This window comes from Anarrhichthys ocellatus, unplaced genomic scaffold (assembly GCF_004355925.1).
Source record: "Anarrhichthys ocellatus isolate YVR2014 unplaced genomic scaffold, GSC_Weel_1.0 scaffold3, whole genome shotgun sequence".
Lineage (NCBI taxonomy): Eukaryota > Metazoa > Chordata > Actinopteri > Perciformes > Anarhichadidae > Anarrhichthys > Anarrhichthys ocellatus.
This window is the reverse complement of record NW_022280033.1, coordinates 10,347,318-10,357,850: the sequence shown is the minus strand read 5'-3', so window position 1 is coordinate 10,357,850 and position 10,533 is coordinate 10,347,318. Positions and strand designations below refer to the sequence as shown.

The window sequence follows — 10,533 nt, the reverse complement described above, 5'->3', positions numbered from 1 at the left end:
AGACTACATTCATTTATATTATCTTAACAGTCTGCAACATTAGATATACAATAACTTATATTCCATTTTGTTATATCTCTCGTTGAATATGCTCTCAGTAAATGTTACTGTACTACCTTAGCTTGAAATATGGCAACTAGCTAAGTATCTATTTGCATCCTCAAAGGGTCTTGAAACTGAAAGCACTGCTATCACTATATCACTTTTAAGAGAAATGCATTCAGATATTTGTGTTTGATGTTATTTGATGACGTTGCATTCACACCAGAACAAACAGTACCTGAAAGAGCAGTAAGGAAGACGAGTCCACCCGTACCCTTGGCAAACCTCCTAAGCTGCATGAGACGATTGGTTTCTACCAGCTGTAAAAGAGATGCCGTCAGGAATACAAAAAAACTTGACACACCGTGACATTTGCTCACACAGATCGAGGTTATGTATTAGTTTAGATTAGGCATGTCCAAAGTCCGGCCCGCGGGCCAATCACGGCCTGAGGTCAGATTTTATATGGCCTGCACCTTCTGTCTTAAAATGCATTATTTATGGCCCGCCAGCACAGTCAAAACGGAATGAATAAATCATACAAATTCAACATGCAATTCCTCTTTTTACCTCATGGTGGCAGCACCACTCTGTAACTGTCTGGCTGTTTGAAATTGGCTCTGACCCTTGAACTGTCATGGCTAGGGCAATTAAAAAAAAAAGAAAAAGGAAAGTCGGTAATGAGGGCCTCTGCTTCCAGGGGTACATCCCAAGTCTCTTAATTGCATCCCCGTTTCCCTCACTTGCGTCCTTTCCTGACTTTAATTGTATTTATAATAAAAGTTATTGAGGGAAACATCAGATCATGAAAACACAAATCTTTCTAACAAATGAAGAAAGTTGTTTGTAGTCATTTTGTTGTTCAGACTACAATAAACATATATTTAAACCAGACGGTGAATCAGAAACCTAATCAAATATAAACTAGAGTTTATTCTGTGATCTGTCTTCACTCTGGTGTTAAACTCCAGTCAGTCAGCCCGATCGGCTGCAGCGTCCAATCACATGACTGATGAACAATAAGGGGGCGTGTCGGCCATTAAAAGACTTCCTGGAAGTCTGTTCTCGTGGTTCCTCGCTCATGGCTCCTCCGAGGTCCCTCCTCCATCCTCGATCCTCGCTCCTCCGAGCTACTTTAGAGCTTTGGGACGGCCGTCAATATGGCGGCGCAGAAACAACTTCCGGTTCAAGCGAGGATCGAGGAGCGAGGAAACGACAATTAAGAGACTTGGGATGTACCCCAGGAGAGGTGGAGATCGCAATATTTTTTTCACCGAAAACCGAAACAACTGTCTGCCTAATTAGTCATGATACTGTTGCCTTGTTTAAGGAATATAATGTAAACTAAAGAGACACTACGAGACCAAACATGCTAATGCTACAACAAGCTATCAGAGAGCGACCGTGCTAGAAAAGTGAAGCAACTCCAAGATAACTTGGCCACACAGCAGCGGTCCTTTTCACATGAAAACATCATCAAAGTAAGCTACCAAGTGGCCATGCTAACTGCTAAACATGACAAACCTTTTACGGAAGGTGAGTTTATCAAAGACTGTGTTATGAAAATAGCAGAAAACATAATTGCCCCGAGAAGAAGACAGAGTTTGCTAATGTTTGCCTGGCTCGTAACACTGAAGAGCTATCATCAGATACTAAGAGACAACTTGATTTTTTTTGTTAGCCTGTTTCATGTGTGTTGAACTTAAATGTGAGACAACTTTCCATTACAATCACTAAGTCATATTTAAGATTGTCTTGAGGTGAGAATATTGATCGGTTTCTATGTAATTAGCTTTTAGATGGCTTGTTCTTTGTGTTATCTGACTTTCAAGATGTGAAAGAAAGGCAGAAAAGTTGTTGAGATTTGTTCACACATGAATGCTTACATTGCCATTTGCTGTCATTGAAAATAAAATGATTAAATAACAATGTATGTATAGGCTACTTGTATGTTTAAAATAATGTCAGCAGGGACTGTTGACCCCTGGGCATTTTCACATTATCAAATCTGGCCCTCTTTGAAAAAAGTTTGGACACCCCTGCGGTAAAGTAACAATATCAGGAAGTAAAGTGACTTTTTTTAATCAACCTGACAAAATTACGTTCTTGTGGGAAGAAAAGAAAAGAAAAGGCAACACTGTAGCTTCTTTACATTCTAATAGAATGTAAAGAAGCTACAGTGTATCAGAATGATTCTATTGAAGTTATTCCTTAAATGTTTTAGACGAGTCACTAATCACTTTAAAATAGTGATTATAGCTGATTTAACTTACAGACATGAGATCGATCTTCTCATGTCACTCTCTTTATACAATGATATAAATTCATCCCCGTTTTATTGATATCTTACGAAATATTACTCCTCACTTTTCATGCGTTTTTCCTGCAAAAGTCCAGCAACATGAGTCTGTTTTCACTTGTTACATGCATACTGTCTTTTTAAAATAAACTTCCATCTTAACAGGAAACAACTAAGGTTTAGGCCAGGCATGCCCAAAGTCCGGTCACACATGAATGCTTACATTTGGTTACATTGCTATTTGCCGTCATTGAAAATAAAATGATTAAATAACAATGTATGTATAGGCTACTTGTATTGTTTAAAATAATGTTAGCAGGGACTGTTGGCCCTTGGGCATTTTCACATTATCAAATCTGGCCCTCTTTGAAAAAAGTTTGGAAACCCCTGGTTTAGATGTACACTGATTGTATCATAGGTGGCCTGTATGCAAGAGACTGCCTCTGTACCTTGTGTGCAGGCAGCAGCAGAGTGAGTCCTGTCCAGAGACTGGCGCAGTAAAGCAACAAGGCAGAACCAAGGTGAGCACTCAGGCGATACTGGCTGACCCGCGGGATGTCATGAGACTCAGGCTTCTCCTCCAGACCGCTTTTTACCATGTACCACCCCAGAAGGCCCTGAGATGACACACACACACACACACACACACACACACACACACACACACACACAGGGGTCTTTGACTACAAACATCATGAAGTGAATCCTGATATGCAAAAAAAAAATACCAACACTAAGAGTGAGGTACAGAAAGGATGAACTTCCTATTATCGCAGCTGTATTGAGTCTTACCTGGAAGAAGACAAATCCGCAAAGCCCAAGCACTTTTCCCTTCATGGAGCGAGAGAAGTATCCTTTCCTCCAGAAGTAAGCGGTGGGGAGGATGTACGCAAGTCCAACCAGCCTTCCCCACATACGATGACCCCACTCCATGTAGAAGATAAACTTAAACTCTGGCAGAGTCATGTCATGGTTCATTCTGGGGAAACATGACAACAGAAAATGTGTCTTTAAAATAAGGACCCAATCAATACTTTTGTTTACAACATGCCACTGAGGTGTGAAAGAAGCTGACAACATTGCAGACTTAAATTTAGTTGTGTTCAAGCATTAGCGAATTAAGACACGTCAAGCAATTTTTAAAATAATTTGTGATAGGGTGCCTTTAAAACTGTCTTGGAGGCAAACAGAGAAGATGGGTCCTCACACTTTGAATTCAGGAAACTGTTGGTACTTGGAAAACTCCGCCTCCCACTCTACTTGCGACTGAGGCGGCCTCATCTCTCTCACCAGATGCCAGTCCACCATAGAAAGCCCAGATTCTGTTAGCCTGATTGAAACAAATGCACATATAAGCACACATCGACACCACTGCAACACAAGGAAGGCAATTAAATAAACAGACACTTTGCTTTTAAGGCACTTTACCTTGTGACACCACCCAAGACAACCGCCCCAACCACCAGCCCGCTGCAGCCAAGTAACCAGCGACCCAATATGCGGTTTGTGGCAGCGTTTTGGACAGTAGCTGCAGAGGAGGCCCCCGCCTCTGCTGTGATGGTGCTCTGACCTCTCTTCACAAGCCAGTGTCGTAGCTGTGGACTCCGCTGGTGTTATAAAGAAAAAGAAAAAACTGTCACATTTACATTGCTAACAAAAATGTATATTAACTACACTAGAGAAATACTCATTTATAAAGCATTCAACAGCAAAAGTCTGCTTCCAAAGCAGCATATTGATGCTCACCTCTGATACGTTTACTTTGACCTAATGACCGGTTACATATTCAGCACTTCTGGACGAAATGATTGCAGGCTGGTTGGTTTAATATCTCTGGTTGTTGGTGGAATTTAGAAGTTGGAAATTGCAATAATACAGTGAAGTTGTAGCGAAATTCATCATATCGATTCATTTTCCAGGTTTAGCGTAAATGTGACAGTTCACGTAAATGTTACGTCGGAACTCGGTGAAGTGCCGTTAACGTTAATTTGCCTGTTACGTTAGACTGATAACGTGACGTAAGCTATCGTTGCGGACGTGACAGCCGCAGAGTAACTTTCATAACTGCCATAAAACGTAGCGGTACATAAACGTTGAAAACACCACCAACGTGAAACAAAAAGGATGTGGGTTGCGATGGGTTAGCTTTTTGAATACGTCTGACATGTGTCATAATACCGCTTGCAGTGCAGTGTCTGACCTTTTTCAGGCTTATCTAATAGCTAACGTTAGTAAGCTAATGTTAGCAGGTAGCTTTATACTCACGCTGCTGTGTTGAAGTCCCTTTCCAGCACTTTTGCAACTGCAAAAGATGGCTGTCCGTACTGAAGACAGTAACATTTTGAAGTCTAGCGGTTAGCTAATGCAGTGCTGCAGTAAAATATGAGGCTTAGTCCAATGCTGTAACGTTACACAAACATGTTTCCTAACCAAAAGTTCTTCTTCTTCTGGTTTTATGGCGGTTGGCATCCATCTTATTGGTGCATTACCGCCACCTTCTGCTCCGGAGTGTGGATCATGTGTTGTTGGGCAAAGTGTCTCATAACAGAACAGATCTATTGAACACGGAAAGCCAAACTGGCTGGTATTGTAGATTATAATGACCTGTATTATACCATCAAAATTATTAAAATAGACCTTGTAGTTACAGATTTACAGTCTATTTAGCATGGGTATGCAATTTTCGAGCAGAGGCCTAAAAATAGGGCTAGGGTTTATTAGGTTAATGTAAATATAATTAATTTAATCTTATTTCCACAAAATGAAATTTGTATACGCGTAGTTGACATCTTATTTTGAAAGCCGGATGTTGTCTCACGTTAATCCCTCCGCTAACTTTGCAAAGTCCTTCGCTCGCTCCCGATCTGTTCCGTTTACCGTGAATTTCAGCATATAGGTGCACTAAAATTCAAGTGTCTGCTGAGTTGACCACGGAGATCTGAAGTGGATTGGACAGGTAGTTGTTGTGGAAGTTTTTTCTTCTTTTAGCGAAATGATTGTGTACGTTTTAGCCTATTTTTAGCAAACACATTGACGATTAGCTAACTAATCTCTTCCTGTTCCCGACTGTCTGTCTCGCAGGCTGTCGGGATGTCAGAGAGTTTTCTACTGGAGGCATGTGTGGACTCCGTGGAGTCTGCTGTCAATGCTGAACGAGGAGGTTGGTGATGCGTAGTGAACGCTGTGGTGCACATTGTCTATTAAACTCACTTTACTTGCTGAAGAGTTGATACATGCATTCGTAGGGGGAGAGGTTGGAGTCAATCATACAACTTATCTTGTCTCTAATCTGATGAGTTATAAATGGGCGCGCGATGTTATTTCATTTCTCAAAGGTCACAGACCATAAAGGTGCATAGGTGCAGTCTGAGGGTTTGTTTTTCTTCACAGGTGCAGGTCGACTTGAACTGTGTTCTAGTCTTCTGGAGGGAGGACTCACTCCCAGTCAAGGTCCGCTCAGTTCATTTCTGTACAGACAATCATACACAACCCTGAAGACAGACCAGACAAACACACCTATGCCTTCATTAATTGCTTGGCCACAGGTCTGCTGCAGGTCGTGAAGCAGTATGTCAAAATTCCAGTCTACGTGATGATACGGCCTCGTGGGGGGGACTTCCTGTACTCTGACCAGGAAGTGGATGTGATGAAGAAGGACATAGAGATGATGAAGAGCCACGGGGCCGACGGACTGGTGCTGGGAGCGCTGACAGAGGACGGGCGGGTGGACGCGGAGCTCTGTATGGAGTTTCTGGGTATTGTCTGCCCGTGCACCTGATCTCATCTAAAACAACCAAGATTCTCAGTTACTAACAATGCATGATGCACAGTTCCACAAAAGAAGCAAAGTGGGTGTTTCTGGCACAACTTCACCTACTTTCAAGGTGATCAAAAGTCTGACATATTAAAGTTGTTCTTTGACAAGTAGCTGGGGTTTTGACCTTTTCAGTTCCACTAATGATCCAGTTTACAGAACAGAAATGTCCTCGCCATGGTCTTTTTAAAAATCTTGTCAAATCAAAACCCCTCACTAAAATGCCATTTCGAATTATGACCTTCACACAAGCAAAACAAAGGACCAGTCCTCATGTTTATTTACATTTGTAGGGCATTATACATGTGGCACTATATGCAAAAGTATTGGATATAAAAAATAACAATTGTCCTCAACATAACCGGTTGACATTTTGACATGTCATAATGGGAAAGGCAGAGGTGTGATTAATAATATTAACGATGGCTGTATTCCATTTAGCTGCTCAAGTTGTAGGCGTCTACAGTACATTTAGGAAAGTTGGCACACTTAGATTTAAATTGAATCTAGGCATTCATGTTATTAGTTCTGCCCACCTCAAGGGAAAGTTACTCAATGACTTTTGTCTTTTTTTCTAAATGTTGCGTAATATGCAGTATGTTTTATTGTATTTATTCCAGAAGTCATCCTCCAATAATTAGTCAATAGGTTTGCTTGACTTCTATGTTACAGTACGACTTTTCCCAGAAAATACAATGCGAATCAGAAAGAGAAAATATTGGAGCAATAATTCATAACAAAGATAGTTGTGTTGGCAGTGGCTCACAAAACACAGTATGAAGTAAATGTTTGTCTTATAAAATATGTGGCACTGAATAAACAACTGGCAATACGTTGTGTGTAGACTCAGAAAAAGAGGTAAAATATTAAGAATGTTTTTATACTGCAACTGACAACGTTTTGTGTCATCCCATGTATTTTTCTGACTGTCATTTTTTGCTTTCCAGCTGCTGCTCAACCTTTGCCTGTCACCTTCCACCGAGGTAACACTCCTTTTAAATCAAATGTAGATTCAAAGCTTTTGAAAAGAGTCCATGCAGCTGCCATCTACAGGAGAAAAGCTATCACAAAGCCCATGAGAGAGATTCATCAGTGCCTCCACAGACTCTTTAGCTCATGTTTTTAAATTGATATTTTCATCTGAATGCAGCTTTTGACATGGTTTCTGACCCAACGAATGCCCTGGAGACGCTGGTGTCATTAGGGTTCCAGCGTCTTTTGACAAGTGGCTGTGACAACTCTGCTTTGGAGGGACTCCCTCTCATTAAACAGCTCATTGATCAGGTATGTATAACTTATATGTACACATACATGTAAGCATATGTAAAGGGCTATTTGTCCGTGCTGCTAAGTCATTGTAGGTGAGAAGCTTGTGTTTCTCTCTTAATGTCCCACTCTCCACCTTTTCCTTCCACTCAACAGGCTAAAGGGAGAATTGCCATCATGCCAGGTTAGTACTTCTGCTTTTTTCCTGTCAAATGTATATGTGTTTTTTTTTTAAATTGTTTATTTATTTTTTGAAACAGGAGGAGGTATCACTGAGAGGAACCTGCAGAGGATTTTGGAGGGCACGGGGGCTCAAGAGTTTCACTGCTCAGCCCGCTCCAGTCGGGATTCTGCCATGAAGTTCAGGTCTGAATGATTTTTCCAATCCTTACATACATTACAAGATTTCTGGCAACTATAAGGAATACAACTTAAAGATAAATCTTTGTGTTGTTGCTGTCTGTGTAATGTTTCCATGTGCAGGAACACCTGTGTGATGATGGGAGCTGCTTTCTCTGCACCAGAGTACGGCCTGAAGGTGGCAGACGTGAGCAAGGTCCGCACTCTTAATGCAATAGCCAAAAATACCATGTGAATGGGTCCTTGACATTCATGACAGAAAACAAAATACCTCAAAAGTGATCATTAGTAATTGTACTGATATGTCGACGTTTATTTTCATTAAAGCCCAGAATAAATAGATATTTCTGAACTTTTTCTCCTGTTTTGTTTAAATCCCTGATTAACCAGTCCTTATAAAATTGGAGCTCAGGGAAAACCTAGAGTGATTCATAATTTACATATATTATTGCACACCTGTATGTTGCCTCAAAAGAAGTGTAATAATATACACAATAGATTGCAAAATGTAAAATCGGTGCTGCTGTTTTCAGAACAGTGTGTTTTCAAGTTGCCATGTAGCTGAACTATATTTCTTTACAGCACTCCCTATTCAGTTAAAAATAATGCAAAGTTGTGACCTCTTGTACTTTTTTTACAAGGACAAAAACATTGTGAGTTTGCTCAGAATTCAATTAAAGTCCCAAATAATTGAACAATTCTGTTCACTTGTGTTTATTGCCATCAAATGTCTCCTGCATTTAAAACCAGTCTCTTATTAAATCAGCTGTGGAAATATGCCATACTAATGCAGAATCATGCTTCATTTAGACTAGTTTTAATTATTGTTCATGAGTTTTAAGAGGTTGGAGAGTCATGTTTCTCTCTTCATGTTCACTCATATCCAAACAGGCTGTATCGACATGGCAAATTTGAGTTAGTGAACCTGTGATTCATTCAACAACGGGGCGGATTAATTAGACGATCAATGGGGCACTGACATGGCGGAGGCATAATATGATGCCATGTCATAATAATCTGTTTTATACCATCATTTGGATGCAATAAGTATTTTTTACCATTATTTTACGTCACAAATGTCAATTTGCCTTGTTAATCTTTGTAAAAAAAACATCATTTTCAACACTACAGACTCGTGTGGCATTACAACTATGTGGCGTAATCTATGCAGCCCAGTAACATGTTACTATACAGCGAAAGATAAGACTCCGCCTGAAGAGCCTTTGATCCCATACAAGTAAACACCCAGGGGTTGTTTCAAGAACCAGGTTTGATGAGTCATCTGAATGACTAATATATAGGAACTTGACTGATGACCACCTGTTCTGGGTTTATTGGAGAAAAGTTATCCAGTTACTTCACCAAACGTACATCTTAGAAACAAATGTGCTGAGCTATACTAGCAAACAGTAATATCGTATTGCGTCTTCTATCTTTTGAGTCCAATAGTGATACCAATGTCTGACAGCATTGTAGTTCTGTGTTAATGATGAACGGTCTCTAATTCATTTAGTTATAAACCAGTTTCATTCATTTGTCTACCCTCTTCTAAATGCATGTAACGGACACCTACTAGATCTACATTACAATGAATATTAATAGATTAGAAATTATAGTTTAAATTTATTAGAATAAAACTCAGACTATAAATTGTGATGTTTCAGTTTTTTTTTTAAAAACACGGAGCCCAAGGTTGCGTATCCTAATTTCTTGTTTTGTTGGGTCAACAGTCTACAAATATTCAATTCATAGAAGACTGAGAAAACAAGCAAATATTCACAATTTAGAAACTGAAACCAGGAATGTTTTTGACATTTTGCTTATAAAGTTACATAAACAAGCAATTGTTTATCAAACTTTTTCTGCTTATCGACTAACCGGTTCCTCTCTAGTCTTAGCCTATTCTGTATTTTCTTTAAGGGGACCTCTGCCTCTTCTATACAGGATACCGTGCTAAAATGTCCAAGCTGGATAAGAAACTGTGTTCAAACAAGTATTATACACATCTCTGGTTTCAAATTGCTATCAGTTGTATAATTATTATTTTTGCCATTTTGTAAAATACAAATTGCATAATGATTCTACCCTAACCGCCCTACGTCCTCTTGAAGCTGTGTTCGGCATTTGCCTTCCCCCTCTACATAGCTTCTCACAGCTTCAGTGGAAGTCCTTGTTAATATAGTAACTGCACTTCACTATTGTGCAACAAGCATTCAGACTTAGCAGATAGATGCTAAGGGCTAATTAGTATAGAAGGTCATGATTAGCACCATATTTGTTATTCAATTTATTTTGTGTAGCCCAAAGTTACAAATCACAAATTTGCCTCAGAGGGCTTTACAATCTGAACACATGCGACATCCTCTGCCGGGATCCTCGCATCGGAGCAGGAAGAACTCCCCCGAACAATCCCTTTAACGGGGAGGAAAATCAAGGAAGAAATCTTTCCACAGTTGGACAGAAGTGCAATAGATGTGTACAGAATGAACAACATAACAGAGTTACAACACATTACATGCATGTGACAGAAATGATTCATATAATGAGAGTGACAAGCAGAAAAATGATGGAAAAATTACAACTAGTAATAACAGCAGGGGTGGTTATAGAAAAATCACAATGATAACAAAAGCAGTAATGGTAATCGGCAATAGCAATCAATATGACTAATAATAACAATGTTCGTAGCAGTGGGTGTCAGGCAGGGCCATGACAGGAGGAAGGACCAGGGTCCAGGTATAACCAGTATCCA

At 39.9% G+C, this 10,533-nt stretch overlaps 2 protein-coding genes across 2 annotated transcripts in view; one reads left to right on the top strand and one right to left on the bottom strand.

Annotated features, from left to right (window-relative positions):
- cox15 (cytochrome c oxidase assembly factor COX15) overlaps nucleotides 1-4,835 on the bottom strand; it is a 6,020-nt gene extending 1,185 nt beyond the window's left edge. Inside the window, exons 1-6 of the mRNA XM_031841041.1 lie at nucleotides 4,607-4,835; nucleotides 3,770-3,948; nucleotides 3,549-3,671; nucleotides 3,134-3,320; nucleotides 2,791-2,958; nucleotides 281-362 (exon numbers count right to left, since the gene is read on the bottom strand). Of these exons, the coding sequence (XP_031696901.1) occupies nucleotides 281-362; nucleotides 2,791-2,958; nucleotides 3,134-3,320; nucleotides 3,549-3,671; nucleotides 3,770-3,948; nucleotides 4,607-4,681 (814 nt within the window). The 5' untranslated portion in view covers nucleotides 4,682-4,835. The remainder of the gene's footprint in view (nucleotides 1-280; nucleotides 363-2,790; nucleotides 2,959-3,133; nucleotides 3,321-3,548; nucleotides 3,672-3,769; nucleotides 3,949-4,606) is intronic.
- A 429-nt stretch (nucleotides 4,836-5,264) lies between these two features.
- Nucleotides 5,265-9,941, top strand: cutc (cutC copper transporter homolog (E. coli)). The gene is made up of 9 exons (XM_031878220.1): nucleotides 5,265-5,297; nucleotides 5,423-5,501; nucleotides 5,732-5,791; nucleotides 5,887-6,096; nucleotides 7,103-7,138; nucleotides 7,306-7,439; nucleotides 7,578-7,605; nucleotides 7,682-7,787; nucleotides 7,905-9,941. The coding sequence occupies exons 2-9, from the start codon at nucleotides 5,432-5,434 to the stop codon at nucleotides 8,014-8,016; spliced, it is 756 nt and encodes a 251-aa protein (XP_031734080.1). The 5' UTR covers nucleotides 5,265-5,297; nucleotides 5,423-5,431; the 3' UTR covers nucleotides 8,017-9,941.
- The last annotated feature ends 592 nt before the right edge of the window (nucleotides 9,942-10,533 follow it).

Excerpts from the sequence above, each read along its gene's own strand:
- cutc (XM_031878220.1), top strand. The coding sequence starts at position 5,432 with ATGTCAGAGAGTTTTCTACTGGAGGCATGTGTGGACTCCGTGGAGTCT. Across the intron at positions 5,792-5,886 it reads AGGACTCACTCCCAGTCAAG|GTCTGCTGCAGGTCGTGAAG; the intron begins GTCCGCTCAGTT and ends GCTTGGCCACAG. Across the intron at positions 7,788-7,904 it reads GATTCTGCCATGAAGTTCAG|GAACACCTGTGTGATGATGG; the intron begins GTCTGAATGATT and ends TTCCATGTGCAG.